The 18,143-nt window shown below is 41.9% G+C and overlaps 1 protein-coding gene and 1 long non-coding RNA gene across 7 annotated transcripts in view; one reads left to right on the plus strand and one right to left on the minus strand.

Moving 5' to 3' along the window:
- mdm2 (MDM2 proto-oncogene) overlaps positions 1-18,143 on the minus strand; it is a 47,001-nt gene that overhangs the window by 18,717 nt on the left and 10,141 nt on the right. For all 6 annotated transcript variants that reach the window (XM_073059715.1, XM_073059713.1, XM_073059710.1 and 3 more), the window contains exons 4-5: positions 16,824-16,957; positions 8,160-8,209 (exon numbers count right to left, since the gene is read on the minus strand). In XM_073059715.1, the coding sequence (XP_072915816.1) occupies positions 8,160-8,209; positions 16,824-16,957 (184 nt within the window). The remainder of the gene's footprint in view (positions 1-8,159; positions 8,210-16,823; positions 16,958-18,143) is intronic.
- Positions 11,687-16,112, plus strand: LOC140734963 (uncharacterized). The gene is made up of 2 exons (XR_012100647.1): positions 11,687-12,001; positions 14,936-16,112. It is a non-coding gene; the product is annotated as an uncharacterized lncRNA (long non-coding RNA).

Below are 18,143 nucleotides of genomic sequence, written 5' to 3' on the forward strand. Positions count from 1 at the left end.
CAATATTCTCTTTATCAGATGGGGAGGGATGAATGGACAAGGGAGTTGCATAGGGAGCGATCCCTGCGGAAAGCAGCAAGTGGGCAGGGAAGGAAAGATGTGTTTGGTGGTGGCATCCTGTTGGAGATGGCGGAAGTTTTGCAGAGGCTGGTGGGCTGGTAGGTGAAGACAAGAGGAACCCTATCCCTGGTAGGGTGGTGGGAGGATAGGGTAAGAGCAAATGTACGTGAAATGGAAGAGATGTGGTAGAGGGCAGCGTTGATGATGGAGGAAGGGAAGCCCCTTTCTTTGAAAAAGGTGGACATCTCCTTCATTCTAGAATGAAAAGCCTCATTCTGAGAACAGATGCAATGAAGACGGAGGAATTGAGAGAAGGGGATGGTGATTTTACAAGTAGCAGGGTGGGATGAGGTATAGTCCAGGTAGCTGTGACAGCCTGCTGGTTTATAATAGACATTAGTGGATAAGCTGTCTCCAGAGATAGAGACAGTGAGATTGAGAAAGGGAAGAAAAGTGTCAGAAATGGACCAGGTGAATTTGAGGGCAGGGTAGAATTGGAGGCAAAGTGGATGAAATTGATGAGTTCAGCATGGGTGCAGGAAGCAGCACCAATGCAGTCATCGATGTAGCACAGGAAAAGTGCGGAACGGTCAACAGTGTACGCTTGGAACATAGACTGTTTTACATAGCCGACAAACAGGCAGGCATAGCTGGGACCAATGGCTACCCCGTTTGTTTGAAGGATGTGGGAGGATCCAGAGGAGAAATTATTTAGAGTGAGGACAAGTTCTGCTAGGTGGAGGGGAACTGTTTGGGTCTGTTGCCCAGAAAGAAACTGAGAGCTCTGAGGCTTTCATAAGAATATAAGAAATAGGAGCAGGAGTAGGCCATCCGGTCCATGGAGCCTGCCCCACCATTCAGTAAGATCATGGCTGATCTGTCCGTAAACTCAGCTCCATCTATCCACCTTTTCCCCCACAACCCTTAATTTCCCTATGTAAAAATCTATCTAACTGTATCTTAAATATATTTAGTGAAGAAATCTCAACTGCTTCCCTGGGCAGAGAATTCCATATATTCACCACTCTCTGGGAAAAAGTTTCTCCTCTTCTCCGTCCTAAATCCTCTCCCCTGAATCTTGAGACAATATCCCCTAGTTCTAGTCTCAGCTACCAAAGGAAACAACTTTCCTACTTCTATCCCAATCTATCCCTTTCAAAATTTAGTATGTTTCCATAAGATCCCCTCTCATTCTTCTGAATTCCAGAGAGTATTGTCCCAGGTGACTCAATCTCTCCTCATAGGCTAACCCCTTAACTCCTCTGAAATCAACCTGGTGAACCTCCTCTGCACTGACTCCAAAGCCAGTATTCCCTTCTTCAAGTATGGAGACCAGAACTGCACACAGTACTCCAGGTGCGTCCTCACCAGTACCATGTACAGTTGCAGAATGACCTCCCTGCTCTTGAATTCAATCCCTCTAGCAACGGCCAACATTCCGTTTGCCTTCTTAATAGCCTGTTGTACCTGCAAGCAACTTTTTGCGATTCATGTACAAGCAGTCCCAAGTGCCTCTGCACAATAGCATGCTGCAATCTTTCACCATTTAAAAAATAATCTGCTCTTCTATTACTCCTTCCAAAGTGGATGATCTTGCATTTACCAACATTGTATTCCATCTGCCAGACCTTGGCCCACTCACTTAACCTATCTATATTACTCTGCAGACTCTCCACATCCTCTCTTGTAATTTGCTTTTCCACTCAGTTTAGTGTCATCAACAAATTTTGCTATGCTACACTCAGTCCCCTCTTCCAAATTATTAATGTAAATGGTAAACAGCTGCAGACCCACCATCAACCACTGCAGCACCCCACTCACCACAGACTGCCGACTGGAGAAACACCCATTTATATGTGTTGCTATACCCACTCTCTGCCTTCTATTGGTTAACCAATCCACTATCCATGCCAATACATTTCCTCCGACTCCATGCATCCGTATCTTATTTAAAAGTCTCTTGTGGAACGTCTTCTGGAAATCCAAGTATACGACATCCACCTGTTCCCCTCTATCCACTGCACTCATTGTCCTCAAAAAGCTCCAGTAAGTTTGTCAAACAGGACCTGCCCTTTATGAATCCAGGCTGCGTCTGTCTAATGGAACCACTTCTTTCTAAACCACTCCTTTCTTCCTTAATGTCAGCTTCAAGCATTTTCCCCAACTACAGATGTTAAGCTATCTGGCTTTTTGTTGCCTTTCTTTTGCCTACATCCTTTTTTAAAAAGTGGCATGACATTTGCTGTCTTCCAAACTGCTGGAACCTGCCCAGAGTTTAGAGAATTTTGGTAAATGATTACCAACACGCCTACTATAACCTCCGCCAATTCCCTCAGCACCCTGGGATGCATCCCATCAGGACCAGGGGACTTATCTACCTTCAGGCCCTCTAGATTGCTCATCACTATCACGGTCCTCACCTCCCATTTCATTCATAACATTAATCTTTGGCATATTAGACATGTCCACTACCGTGAAGACCGACACAAAATAGATGTTCAATGCCTCAGCCATTTCCTTATCACCCAATATCAATCTCCCCTTCTCGTCTTCCAAGGGACCTACGTTGACTTTAGCCACCTTCATCCGCTTTATACATTTATAAAAACTTCTGCTGTCTATTTTTATACTTTGTGTTAATTTACTTTCATACTCTATCTTCCCTTTCCTTATTTCTTGTTAGTTGTTCTTTGTTGTTTTTTAAAGTTTTCCCAATCCTCCAGTCTCCCACTGCTCTTTGTGACTTTGTACACATGAGCTTTTAATTTAATACTATCTTTTATTTCCTTAGTTATCCAAGGCTGGCTCTCCCCACACCTACTGTCCTTACTTTGGACAGGAATATACTTTTGTTGAGCACTGTGAAAAATCTCTTTGGAAGTATTCTACTGTTCCTCAACTGTCCTACCAAATAGCCTGTGCTCCCAATCCACATTACCCAACTCCTCCCTCATCCTGTTGTAGTCTCCCTTGTTCAAGCATAATACACTAGTTTTAGATTTAACTATTTCATCCTACATTTGTATGTGAAACTCAATCACACTATAATCACTCTTTCCAAGAGGATCCCTGACTACAAGATTGTTAATCTTACCCGTCTCATTGCACATGTCTAGATCTAAGTTAGCATTTTCCCTTGTAGGTTCACTAACATACTGCTCAAGAAAGCTATCACAGATGCATCCTCCTCAAGACTTCCTTGACTAACCTGATTCACCCAATCTATGTGGAAGTTAAAATCCCCCATGACAACTGCTGTTCCATTCTTACAAGCCTCAGTTATTTCTTGGTTAATCGCCTCTGCCACTGCAATACTTACTATTTTTAATCTCTACCCAGATGGACTCAACATTCTGCTCCGAATATCTTATATCATCTCTCACAATCACCCTCTCATCCTTAACTAAGAGCGCCACCCCACCTCCTTTGCCTTCCAGCCTATCTTTACGTATTACCTGATATACTTGGATATTTAATTCCCAGTCATCTCCACCTTGCAACCAGGTTTCTGCAATGGCTACTAAATCATAAGCCTTGGTACTGATCTGTGCCACAAGTTCACTAACCTTGTTTCTAATACTACGGGCATTTAGATAAAGTGGCCTCATACTCATCGTCCTTTTAGAATCTAGTGACCTATGCAATTTTTGCATTTTACTTTTATGCACTCTACTCTTTTTTTCTTCACTAACTCTAGCTTTGGTCTCTGCATTACTTCCCTCTTCTTTTCTGTATTGGTTCCCATACCCCTGCCATATTAGTTTAAAACCTCCCCAACAGCACTAGTAAACAATCTCCCTACATTGATCCCGGCCCTGTCCAGATGTAGATCGTCCGGATGGTACTGGTCCCACCTCCCACAGAAGTGGTTCCAATGCCCCAAGAATCTGAAACCCTCCCTCCTGCACCACCGCTCAAGCCACATGCTCAATCTAGCTATCCTGCTATTCCTACTCTGGTTAGCACGTGGCACCGGTAATAATCCTGAGATTATTACTTTTGAGGTCCTACTCTTTATCTCCTAGCTCCCTAAATTCAGCTTGTAGCACCTCATCCTGCTTTCTTCCTATATTGTTAGTACCTACATGCACCACGACAGATGGCCGCTCACCCTCCCCTTTCCTGGTGGGAGATGGAGGTGTATAGAGACTGGACATCCATAGTGAAAATAAGATGATGGGTGTCAGGGAACCTGAAATCCTAGAAAAGAACAAGAGCTTGTGAGGTGTCATGGATGTAGGTGAGAAGGGACTGAAGCGGGGGGATAAAACAGAGTTGAGGTATGCAGTTATGAGTTCAATGGATCAGGAACAAGTAGAAACACTGGGTCTTCCTGGACAAGCAGGTTTGTGGATTTTGGGTAGGAGGAAGAAATGGGAAGTGTGGGGTGCAGGAACTATGAGGTTGGTGGCAGTGGATGGGAAATCCCCAGAGTCAATAATGTCGGTGATGGTGTGGGAGACAATGGCCTGGTGTTTCTTAGTAGGGTCCTGTTTGAGGGGTAAGTAAGAGGGAGTGCCTGAAAGTTGTCTGGGCCTCAGCAAGGTAGAGGTCAGTTTGCCAGACTACTACAGCACCTTCCCTATCTGTGGGTTTGATGGTGAGGTTAGGTTAGCACGGAGGGAGTAGAGAGCTGAGCGTTCGGAAGGATTGAGGTTGGAATAGGAGAGAGGAGTGTTAATGTCCCGTTGGCAGTTGGCAAAGAAAAGGTCCAGAGCAGGCAGAAGACCGGGCGGGGTATCCAGGAAGAGGAGGAGGGTTGAAGACAGAAGGGTTCACAGGATCACAGGTCCTTTGGTGGGGAGTCCTTGCCAAAGAAATAGACAGAGATGGAGGCGGCAGAAGAAGAGTTCAGTGTCATGGTGGGCGCAGAACTTACTGCGGCGTGGGTGCGGGGGGACAAAGGTGAGGCCCTTACAGAGGACAGAATGTTCTGTCTTAGAGAGGGGAAGGTCGGAGGGAAAGGTGAAAACCTGGCATGGATGAGAGCTGGGACTGGAGGGGGGGGAAGGGGGTTAGTGGTGTCTGAGGAGAAGGGAGGTTTGGAGTGTTTAGGGATGGTGGGGTGAGAGGAAGATGGAGTCTCCAAGGACCCAGGGGCTGGTGGTGGGACCTGAGAGAGACAAGATTGTGGTGATGGTGGTTGGGAATGGGGAGATGGGGGTTCCAGCGGCAGCATGTAAAGATCCGGCCTGGAAGTCATTGCCAGAGTCGAAGTTGAAGATTTCGCAATTGGCACTTTGGCAATGGAACCTGCATTGATGGTGATGGAGTCTGGGTTTCAAGTCTGCTCCGGATTGTTAGAGTCACTGAGGTCAGCAGCAGGGATTGCGGTCTGGAGGCATCCAAGCCTACTGGTGTTGGAGTCAGCAGGTTCAGTGGTCTGTAGATGGACAATCTTCTGATCCTTGCAGGCCATGAGAAAGTTAAAAAACCGGCAACTGAAATCATGAATCCAGTGGAGGATAAAGAAACATACAGGCCCATTACAGGCGGCGGTCAGAGAATCCTAGAGTTGTCGAAGTGACTGTCATAGGGACACCAGGTACCTCCTCATGACGGAAAGTGTGGCGCATAGAACATAGTGGGAGAAGCAGTCAATTGTATGCGATTACAGAAATAGTAAGATTCAGGCTTAGAAACAGGAAGAACAGAAACATGAAAAACAGTTAAACAGTTCAAGGTAATTTGTACAAAACTGAAATGGTGTCCAGTTTCATTCTGGATGGAAGTCGAAACCACTGCACGAAAGCAGTGATGAGAACAAAATGAAATCACATATCTGATAAGATGATCAATCTTTCTTGAATAGTCATTTCACTCATAGGCAGAAAGGCTAGAACAATGAACAAGACTTTTCAATGTTTTCAATTGGGCTGTTCATAGTAAAAACCAGAATCTAAATTAGATGTATTATTACTGACATATTTTGTGAACTTTGTTGTTTGCAGCAGCAGTACAGTGCAATACATAAACGTTACCATAGAGTACAATAATATATAAAAATAGTGCATAAGAGCAATAGAGAAGTAGTGTTCATGGACTGTTCAGAAATCTGATGGCAGAGGGGAAGAAGCTGTTCCTAAAACATTGAGTGTCAACCATGCAATACTTTAGCTCATCACAGTCACATTGCCATTTATTTAGAATACCACTTTCAATCTTCGAAATGTAACCCTGCATTTTTTGACATTTCATACTGAAATAAAACCAGGTGGATGAGTATCCGATGATTATTTTATCTGCCCCTCAGCTTACAATTGTTGTTTAATATCACAGGCCATTCACCACTCTGGATTCTACTTCTTTTTAACCCACTGGATATCCCACTGTTATCTTTCTGCAGTTTGCAAATTTGTAATCAAGGCTATTTCAATTACTTTAAACTACTGATCTAACTTAAAGGAAACTAGCAAAATGCCTCATAGAAAATCACTGCACCAAAATAATAAGGCATGACATATTTAAAAATAATCAATGAGACACGAGTTCAAAAAGGATAAAGCCAAATCCTCAATGCGGGCATCTAATGAATGTGATTTAAGTGTTTTGACTTCTTACTCATTCTCCAGAACACTCAAGAACACAACAGCTGGGTTTCTGTGTGAGCACGCTGAACTTTAAACAAAATGGAAATCTGCAGGAAACCATGCATTTCCATTCAAACTGTTGTGCCCCACAAGGCTACAGATTGTGGGATAGCTATTCATCTGACAAAGACAGAATCCTTTGATGCTGTATTTATTGATTATTCTACAGAAGGCAAAGATCTAGGCTAATCTCATTGGTGACACTGACTGAACAACACTTCTCTGATACCTATTAATTGACTATCAGCAATAAGAATGTGTCTGGCAAAATGCAAGGTGCATCATATGCAATGGGTTAAATTCAAAAGGTCAGAAAAAACACACAATTCGCAACTCTTGATCATTAGTTTACAACTGCAAGTGCATAAACCAAAAATTTTCTGAACTTAACAACCATATCTTTATTTGATACAGCATAACATGCTCATGGAATTTTCTAATAAACTACAAAGACAGCCATAAAACTTGTAAACAGCATCTGGTATGTGCTCTCCTTTTTAGCATGGGAAGCTCCTCACTGCCCATCTATAGACCACCTCAGTAGGACACGAATGGGTGAAGGCAAAGGAAATTATTTGAGGTTTTTTATCTTAAGGCAAGCAGGTAATAAAGATTGGATAAAGTTAATACAATAACTCAGACTTGGCATGTTGGAGAAATTTGGAGGAAAGCATTGTTTGGAGAAAGATTAGAGAAGTAAATGTAGAATAAAAGAAAGAAACCTTGTAAAATATAGGAGTTCTTCCAACTCTGTGACAGTTTTATTATAGCACGGCCACACAGACAAAAAGCAAAATGCTTTCTAGAATTCTGGTAAGATGCATGTCAAATGTGCCCCATACACACTTTGAGTGTCAACCTGCATTCAAACTGTACTTAAAACAATAAAAAAGAGAGAATTACACAGAAAGGTTACAGAGATTTCTTGGTAACTTAGATGAAAATAAATACTGCTATAGTTTTAGTACAGAATCAGATTTGAGCAATACACTGAAGGCAACCATCCTGCCAGTTAGTACTCAACTTTACTGCTAAGGAATTTTTAAATTGACTTGGAGGACAACAGCTATTTGCTTATTTTCTTAATAGGCTCTCTACAAATTTAATTTTACTAGTGGAAGAGGTGAGGAGAAACTAGGCTTTAATCCCATTTCTACTTTTGGGAAACTCAAGCTGTTTAATTTTACATTCCTCCATAAAAGATTGTTAACAGAACAGCATGTAGTTCAAATGTGAACTGGAGTTATGCCAAAGTAAAACAAAGTCTCAGTGCAGTATTCAAACTCAATGTCCCATATCTTTAAACACGGCCAGAAAATATAGACATCAGCTTCAATCGTTAATGTCTCATATTCAATATGAAACTGATAATATGAATTGAAAGACATCTGCAATGTTTTCAATGAAAATCTATTGTTTTGGTGCCCATAATGTAAAATATCTTAATTTGCCCCATCACAAGATCTTAAAACTTCAAATATGGTGAATAATGCAAATTAAATTACGTACCTTTACGGTTCACAGATGTCAGATTTTTTGATAACATTGCATACAATGTCCTAAGAAACAAAGTTAAAGGTTAAGTACAGAATTATGAACTTACTCAGAACAAATGATAAAACCATGATTAGCTAATTTTTGGACTCATTTAACACTAATACTTTACAATACCGTTCATAATCAGAACTGTAGTCTGCATTAGATATGAATATTTTGTTGCTAGCAATTCTAGTTCTTGCAAGATGCAATTGTTATACTGAGTGTAGATATCTCCCATTCACAGCAGAGAGAAAGGGAGGAGATAAAAAAGTAAAACATAAATGTATACATACTGTGAAGGAAGAGAGACAGCTACCTGTAAATACTTAATTTAAAGTTTAGAATACTAATTAATTTTATATGAGCATTGGAAGTATTTCATTATGGAATTATCGGTTCTGTTTTAACTTTGAATTAAACATATTACCACCTCTAAGCTTCACACTAGTTGTTTTACTAATATAACATTCATTGGAATTCAGATGTGGGTATGACTTAATTTTTGTTAAATGGATAACGACTTTGCCTGCTTTCATTAAAATTTATTCTTTATTCCATGTATTAATTTTGGAATCTTTTCACTCCTTGTTATTAGATTTGACTAAACAAAAGATATTTAAGGAGGCCCCATCTTTGATGAATTAAAGCATGAATCAGTTATAACATTACTCAGTTGTACTTCATGCTAGAAGCACTCAAGAATAGCTTCCCAAGATTCAAATATTTGTAATTATTGATACAAGAAAGAGGATGAACAGAAGCTTAATTGGAGAAAACTATTTTAGGGAAGGTTCTTAATGAAGAAAAAAGTGAAGTGCAAGGGAATTACAGAGCTTGAGGCATGGCAATCAAATATGGCTTCCAACAATGGCAAAGTAAATGGAGAAGATAAAACACTCTTACTCTTGTGGATGAGCACTTGCAACAAACATTACAATGCAAAAACTGCATTGCAAGCTTTTGTGTACATCTATATTTTATTGATTGCATGTAACATTTTAAAACCGCATTTGAACATTACAGAAAATACATTTATTTTATGCAAATCGGGCAGACAAAGCACATAAGGATATGAAACTCAACAACTTCTGCATATCTTCTAATAAAACACTACACTTAACATCAAAGTATTTGAAGAACTTACATTCAAGTAAGAAAATGATTGTAGTGAGTGTGCAACAAAGAAAGCTGAGTTGGTATTTCCCATTCCTCATTGAAATAAGGTCTTCTAGCCGTCTCCCTTTAAATACGGTAATTCTCCTCATATCAAGTAAAATTACAGCTGAAGCCAATGTGGAACACAGGCAAATGAAAATTAGATCTTTAGGAATGATAGCTACGGGAAAATTTCACTACATGTGAACATGTGCACTGCATGGACTTCATCCCAAAGGTGGTTAAATGCCCTAAACTATCCCTAGTGTTAGGGATGACAGGAGAATCAATACAGAGAGCTGCAGAGTATGTGAGGTAGAATAAGTTACAGAGAAATAGTGGTGAAATAGGAGTGATAAGTGCTCTGTTGGCATAGATTTAATAAGCTAAATATCTTCATTCTACATTGCAAGAAAATATTAAATATTCAACTATCAAATAAAAAATGAAACATTACCACTTTGCTTTGTGAAAAGGTACCTCTGATTGCTTCAAATTTCCTTCAGCAAGATTAAAAACCTCTAGAAATACTTTAATCACTAATATCCAAATTAAAACATCTTGGAATCTTCAACAAGATATTATAACTTAAATTTCTGCAACCTGTCCCTAATTGTGACTCCTGGTAACACATTGAGAAATCTGCACACTAAACATAATACATTCTTCCTGATAGGTGTTCAAGACTGAAGCTTTATCTGGATCCACCCACAGCATAACCCCCATGATTACATTGTCAATTATCTTTCAAGTGATTCATTGTACCCAACAAACCAGTTTTTAGTGACATGTTTGCCTTGATTTTTCAAAATTCATTAAAATAAAATGCTGCTCTCCCATTCCTTGGATTAAAAGTGGTTTCCAGAATACACTTTTCAACAAGGAGCAGGACATGAAAGATAGTGAGCTCAGAGTAGAGTATGACGATTGTCTGGAGCATGTCTGTATTGAGGTGTTAGATGTTATAGATACGCAAGGATTGATAAATTCCCAGGGCTGGAACAATCTATCCTAGGATGTTATAGAAAGCAAGAGTTGAGATCTGGGATCCTGATAGAAATTCATTAGCCTGTTAGCGACAAATGAAGTATGATTGGCTTCATGCAAGGGAAATCCTACCTCACTAAATTTGACTGAGCTTTGAGATGGTAACTAATAAAATTAATGAAAACAAGGATGGTAGCTGTTGTCTATAATGGACTCTAGTACAGTATTTCACAAGGTTCTGGAAGGTAAGCTGGAAGAAGCACGAGCTGCCTAGTTGTTTTTCTGACTGGAATTCCATGGCCAGCAGTATACTGCAGACATCGGTGATGGAACACTTGTTTGTAATAGGATAAGGTTGTGAGGATGGCATATGGCATACTTGCTTTCTTAGGTCAGAGCTCAAAACATAGAAGTTGGGATGTTATGTTGCTACCTTTACAAAACACTGCTTAGATTGGAGAATTGTGTCAGTTCTGGTTGGTACACTGTAAGAAGCATATGATTGCACTGGATAAAGTGTAGCAGAGATTCATTAGGATGCTGCCAGGATTAATTATGGGGATAGACTGGATAAGTTGGTTTTGCTTTCCCTTGGGTGAACAAGGCTGAGTGGAGGTCTCAGATGTATATAAAAAAATATTACTCATACTTAGAGTAAATAGAATCTTTTCTTCTATGGTAGTGGTATCAAATACAACAGGGCACAGGACAGGGAACTTGAGAGGATGGTTTTTAAATTTTATGCAGAGAGAATGATATAACTGCACCTTGCTGCCATAGGAGGTGGTAGAATCAGATGCAACCATCATGTTTAAGAGAGATAGACATTTGAATCAGCAAAGCACAGAAGGATACAAACAAATGCAGGGTAATGGGATTGGTGTAGATTGACAAAAATGGCCATGTAAGTGCTGTACGTTTCAGTGACTTTGTTATTTTCCCTATGGACAGAATATGCTGGAAATACTCAACGGGTAAGGCTACATCTGTGGGAAGAGAAAAAGGGAGTTAATATTTTAGGGCAGTGTGAGAGGTAATTACTTATTAAGATGTGCATTAACACAAAGTAGTTAAAATTTTAAGCTTTTGCTAAACTGTTAATACGTACGTGACTAACTGCTTGTAGCCAAAATGCTGAATTCCAGACATGTAACCGCAAAGATGGTGAAGTAAGTTACTGATAATAAAATAGAGGATGTAACGGTTGATCGTGGGTCCTAACAAAAGACAACCCTAAGTATGGAATGGAAAAGTACTGAGCTCAAAATTGTGTACCTCCTAGCTCTTCTGAGCCGGGAGGGGAGGAGTTAAGAAAGACATATAAAAATCTGAACTGTGTAAGGCTCGGAGTTTCTTTTTTTAAGGCACCCAGCTCTGCAGACCTGTTCTAATAAACTTTGTTTCCTTGAATTTGTCCTTGGCCATTATTCGGGGGCAGGACGTTTCTGACAACTTGGGGGCTCGTCCGGGATCCACACTCCGGCCGTGAGGGGGGCAAGGAAGGACATCGGAGAAGGTGCACCCTGCCGAGTTCGGCAGTCCCTGATTCCTTGCTCGTTGCCCCGCGCGGCTTGAGCGAGTGATATCCGGCGGACTCAAGGAAACAAAGAGGGGTTGTCGAGGCAGTCGAGACAGTCAGCGATCGAGTAATTTCGGTGCACCGGACCCAGGTAAGAGATCCTGCAGAGACGTGGTACACGAGAATTGTGGAACTACGGGGTTACCCTGCAGGTGGATCCTGCAGAGACGTAGTGCACGAGAATTGTGGAACCACGGGGTAGCCTGCGTGTGGATTCCTGGGCGATCGCGGGAAAATGGGTTCCGGAATTGGACAGGAGTGATCGAACTAAGTAGGTCACATTCAAATTAAATTCCTACAGAGACGTAGTGCGACAGAGGTGCGGAACTACGGGGTAGCCTGTGGGTGGATAGGAACCGGGTAAGTCCTCGAGATGGGTAATGAGGGGTCTAAACGAGAAAAGGGTAAAGGAAATCCAGGCGCCAACGATGAAAAATACCCCGGGGTACCCCCTGATAGTCCGTTGGGACGGATGTTAGAAAATTGGGATTACGGGAGGCGAAAAGGGAAGTCAAAGAAAAAAAAATGATACAGTACTGTGAATTCTGGTCCCGCCAGCCGATCCAAGGGTCGGCTGTGTGGTGGCCTAAGTTCGGGTCTAGCGAGGATTGGGTACAACAAGCCCTTAATCTGTACGTGAATTCAAAACCTAACGTTAAACCCGAAGAAAGTGATTATGCCCTATGCTGGTTACCAACGACAAATAGTTATAAGTTGAAAACGATAAAGGGAGGGGAACAGAAAAAGAATGCATGGGAGGTGCTCGACCATCTGCCGCCCCCATATGTACCCCCTACCGCTCCAGAAATCGAAGACCCTGAGGAAAGGGGAAGTGAAAATGAGTCGGCAGTTGCAGCTGGAGGATATGCAGACCAGGGTGAAGTGCAAACGGAGTGTGCAAAACTGCAGGTTACAGGAGCTAGGAGGGTGCAAACCAGGTCACAGACAGCTGAAACTAACAAAGAGGAAGTCGGACAGACCAGCAAACTATGTCCTCTTAGAGAAGTGCCCATGGGGGGAGAAGCTGGAGGGACGGGGTATGTTAATGTTCCCCTGACTAGTACTGAGGTACGGAATTTTAAAAAGGAAATGAAAGGCCTATTAGAAGACCCCATGGGCCTGGCTGAACAATTGGATCAATTTCTAGGACCCAACACATATACCTGGGATGAAATGCGCTCAATTATGGGAACCTTGTTCTCCACCCAAGAGAGACAAATGATAAGACAGGCAGCCATGGTGATGTGGGAAAGAGAAGGAGGACAAGGACAAGGACCGGCAGTGGAGCCACAACAGAAATTCCCCCTTGTAGACCCAGGGTGGGACAAGCAAACAGAAGGGGGCCGAAGAAATATGAGAGATATGCGAGAATTCCTAATAAAGGGAATAAGACAGGCGGTTCCGAAGGGACACAATTTTACTAAGGCCTTTGGGAACCACCAGAACCCCGATGAGACCCCGACAGATTTTCTGGATAGGATTCGGAAAAATATGCAACAATATGCTGGGGTAGACCCAGAAACAGAGGTGGGACAACAGTTAATACGAGTGGAGCTTGTGTCGAAAGCCTGGCCAGATATAAGAAAAAAACTGGAAAAACTAGAAGATTGGAATACTAAACCCTTAAGTGAACTACTTAGGGAGGCACAGAAAGTGTTTGTAAGAAGAGATGAAGAGAAGCAAAAAAGCAGCCCGGATAATGGTCCAGACGGTCCAACAGGTGACTGCAGAAAAAAAGAGAAAGAAGAGAACCCTGGCTGGGACGAAGTGGCAGCCAAGACCGAAGTAGGGAACCCAGAAGACCCCCTAGATGTTTTCACTGCAACGAAGAGGGACACTTCAGGTGCGAGTGCCCCAGATACCGACGGGAAGTGCGCTCGTATGCCATGATGGAGGACGAAGACTAGGGAGGTCGGGGGTTCCTACCCTTGGGGAAAAGAAACTATCGACAGGAACCCCTGGTAAATCTGAAATTAGGTCCCCAAGGGTCAGATACAACCTTTATGGTAGATTCGGGTGCCAAAAGATCTAGCGTAATCCAGATACCTCCCGGCGCCCGAACTGGAACAAAGGTAATGGGGGTATCTGGTATTGGAGGAAAGACAATACAAGTGCCCATAGTGGACAATGTGGAAGTCGGATATGAAGATAGAGCAACTAGGCGAGACCTTCTCCTGCTGCCCTCGGCAGGATTTAATCTATTAGGAAGCGATCTGCAGGTTCAATTGGGTATTGGAACCGTGCCAAGCAATGGAGAAATAATAGTAAAATTATTTGCGTTGAAAGAAGAGGACGACCGGAAAATAGACCCCGGGGTATGGTATAGGGAGGGGAACAGAGGAGGATTGAACATCAGCCCTCTGCAGATCACCTTGCTACCGGACAGTCGCCCAGTGAGAAGGAAGCAGTATCCCATTGCGATGGAAGGAAGAAAAGGGCTACAGCCCGTGATTGAAGGACTGATCGCTGACGGACTACTGGAGGAATGTATGTCACCATATAATACCCCAATACTCCCGGTGCGCAAGCCAGATGGGACTTATCGGATGGTACAAGACCTGCGGGGCCTAAATGCAGTTGTCCAGACCCGATACCCGGTAGTGCCCAACCCTTACACGTTGATGAGTAAAATCTCCCCAGACCACGAGTGGCTCAGTGTAATAGATCTAAAGGATGCTTTTTGGAGTTGCCCGCTAGAAGAGAGCAGTCTTGACATGTTTGCGTTCGAATGGAAGTACCATACCCCGTGGCATCCCCAGAGTTCGGGAAGAGTAGAACGAATGAACAGCACCCTGAAGGCACAGCTAACCAAGTTGATGTTGGAAACCAAGCTACCATGGACCAAGTGTTTGCCGATCGCTCTCCTGAGAATACGTACAGCGCCCCGGAAGGACATAGGAGTATCTCCTTATGAGATGCTCTTTGGACTGCCATATTGGAATAAAATAGAGGGGTATCCCACACTACAGGGGGGGTGATTTATTTGTAAAGAACAATTTACTGGCCTTGTCCCATTCCTTTGCAGAACTGCGGAAAAAGGGTGTCTTGGCCCAGACTCCGCCGCTCGACTTTGCTTTACATCAGATCGTGCCTGGAGATTGGGTTCTGGTAAGGACCTGGAAGCCGGAGAAGTTACAGCCACAGTGGGAAGGCCCTTTCCAGGTCCTGCTAACAACAGAGGCGGCTGTACGGACAAAAGAAAAAGGGTGGACACACGCATCCAGGGTAAAAGGACCGGTGAAGCCCGAAAGCCGCACTGAGTGGACCTGTGTTCCCGGTGAAGAACCGTTGGTGGTGAAGCTAAAAAGGCAGCAAAAATGAACTTTATGTGGACTGTAACATTACTGATTGTAATATATTTGATTCTATATGTCGGGGAAATTGAAGGGAAATGTGACAAGTGCAGAACCGTGGTACAAGTGGGGCAGAGGGTGTTCTCTGGATCCTTCGTATCCCACTCGCATGTAAATGACCGTTGTTATGACAGAAGCAGAAGAGAAGAGTGTTGAGAAAATGGTAAGCCGTACTATCAGGTCTATAATAAAGGCAGTTGGTGGCGGACAGCATGCTGGATGGTGGGAGGTGGATTAATGAGTTTGATGCTTATACCCTGCCTCATTCCCTGTGTACAAGCACTAATAAGGCAAAGTTTGTCACAACTTCAGGCAATAGCAATACCTCAGCACGGCACTAACGAGCTAAAAATAATGCTGCTACACGGGAATACTAAGTTGCCACTAGAGGAGTGAGAATGACAGATCCCATAGGAGGAAACCCTATGAGAGCTATGCACATCTTAAAAGAAAAAGGGTGGATTTGTGAGAGGTAATTACTTATTAAGATGTGCATTAACACGAAGTAGTTAAAATTTTAAGCTTTTGCTAAACTGTTAATACGTACGTGACTAACTGCTTGTAGCCAAAATGCTGAATTCCAGACATGTAACCGCAAAGATGGTGAAGTAAGTTACTGATAATAAAATAGAGGATGTAACGGTTGATCGTGGGTCCTAACAAAAGACAACCCTAAGTATGGAATGGAAAAGTACTGAGCTCAAAATTGTGTACCTCCTAGCTCTTCTGAGCCGGGAGGGGAGGAGTTAAGAGAGACATATAAAAATCTGAACTGTGTAAGGCTCGGGGTTCCTTTTTTTAAGGCACCCAGCTCTGCAGACCTGTTCTAATAAACTTTGTTTCCTTGAATTTGTCCTTGGCCATTATTCGGGGGCAGGACGTTTCTGACAGGCAGGGACCAATCAGCAGAATATACATTTGAGAACACTAATTCTGTTTCTCTTCTCCACAGATGAGGTCTGACCTGCTGTTTTTTCACTATTTTCTGTTTTTATGTTATATTTCTAACATCAGGAGTTGTTTTTTCAAATTTTCATTATTGCTAAGGATTTCAATCCTAGTGGCTTATTCTTGTACCCTTTTCCAACCCTTCACTGGTCCAGGTTGACTATCTGATGAGGGCAAATAGTTTAAATGCCTTATCACAAAAAAAGCTTTGAAAAATGTCAAATTGACAGATCCCCAGGATCTCCATTTCTTCTTCTCTCTGGTTTTAAATGGAATAATGTCTGCAATTTTCCAGAAATTGATATAGTTTTCAAATCTATATTCAATTTTTTTCCACATTTTAACATGGCAAAGCTTGAACCATCAGCTCTTTTACCTTTTTTGAAAAGGCCCTTAAATTCCAATAATTGCCACTTTTTCTACAGAATACACTATAAATGTTCACCTCATTAAGGGAAGCATGTTTTAAGCCAAATGTTCATAGTGTATTTGCCAAATCAAACAATATTTTGAGGATAAAAACACTTTGTTTGATTTGACATTTCTATTCCAATCCTCTCCTTATTTATTCACAGAAGTCATTTTGCAACTTCATACTAAAATATACATTACCGTGGTTCTTTCACTGAAAAGCTCTGCACTCCAAACAAGTGACTCAACAGCTCATCTGAACAATGGACGATATGCTGCTGTTTTTCATCATACAACTGTTTAGCCATTATATATTGCCCTAAGTAGTACATTACCTGTAAAAAAAAATCAGTTTTCAATTCAAAGTTTGAATACAGCACTGGAAATGGTAAATTATAGAAATTTCTTTACAATAGCCTGTTGTAACAGACTGTTACAATAAAACAATTTTGCAGACAAATAGCAAAGGATTCTGAAAGAAAATAACGAAAGTAACAATGTGCATGGAAGTGGAGAAAGTTACAGGACAAGTCATTGACAGAGTTGGGGGTGTAAAATGAAATGGTAGAACTTTCTGAATGTTGAATTTGGAACGCTGCTAAGTCCTGATTGAAAAAGTATTGTTTATCAATATTGCATCAAGCTTTCCATAACAGTCACTTCTCATATCTTAGGAGCCAGCCCCCAGCAAAGGTGAGTAAATTTAGTCATCTCCAATATAAGCTTTTGAAGACCAAGTCCTCAAATCTGGCAAAAAGCCTATGGTATATCAAGCAACAGTAATCCCTGCCCAACTACTACACAATTTGGATAATCTACAGCCAATATACCTCAAATGTATGACCACACAAGTCCACAAAAAGATTTACAAGCCAGGCAAGTTAATGTTATCATCCTCATTTGGATGAACATCCCTTGCATCAAGTCCTTAATCATAGTCAACCAGTTCTGAGAAATGGGACATACTAACTCATTGTAATGGGCACCAAATTCTCAAGTCATGCTCACTATCCAAAGGTTCATTCTGGGAAGTGATTCCCAGCACGGAGAAAATCATTCAAGGATATTATCAAAGATACTTTGGGATAATGTATTATCCTAATGACTCTAGACCAGGGGTTTCCAACCTTCTTTTTTAATGCCATGAACCCCTACCATTAATCCAGGGGTCTGTGGACCCCAGGTTGGGAACCCCTGTTCTACATTATCCTTGGCCACCCCCTCCTCAAAATGAAGGTAGTGAATTCTTGGAAATACTTAGCATCTTAAATTTTTTTGATGCCATTCAGCTATCCTGCAGAGGTCACTTTAGCCAGCTTACAATCCACACAATTGGACAGCACCCACATAACTGGGCAGAAACTACAGAACAAATAACTGATCCAGATGGTATACTTAAGACATTGAGTTGAGAGAGAAAAGGGTGAGAAGCCTTACAGAAGACTAGGACAGTTAAAATGACAGATAACAGAACATTATAACAATATTTGGATGGTAATAGATGTGTTCTACAGAATAGTT

The sequence above is a fragment of the Hemitrygon akajei genome, chromosome 10 (genome assembly GCF_048418815.1).
Source record: "Hemitrygon akajei chromosome 10, sHemAka1.3, whole genome shotgun sequence".
In the NCBI taxonomy this organism is placed as follows: Eukaryota; Metazoa; Chordata; class Chondrichthyes; order Myliobatiformes; family Dasyatidae; genus Hemitrygon; species Hemitrygon akajei.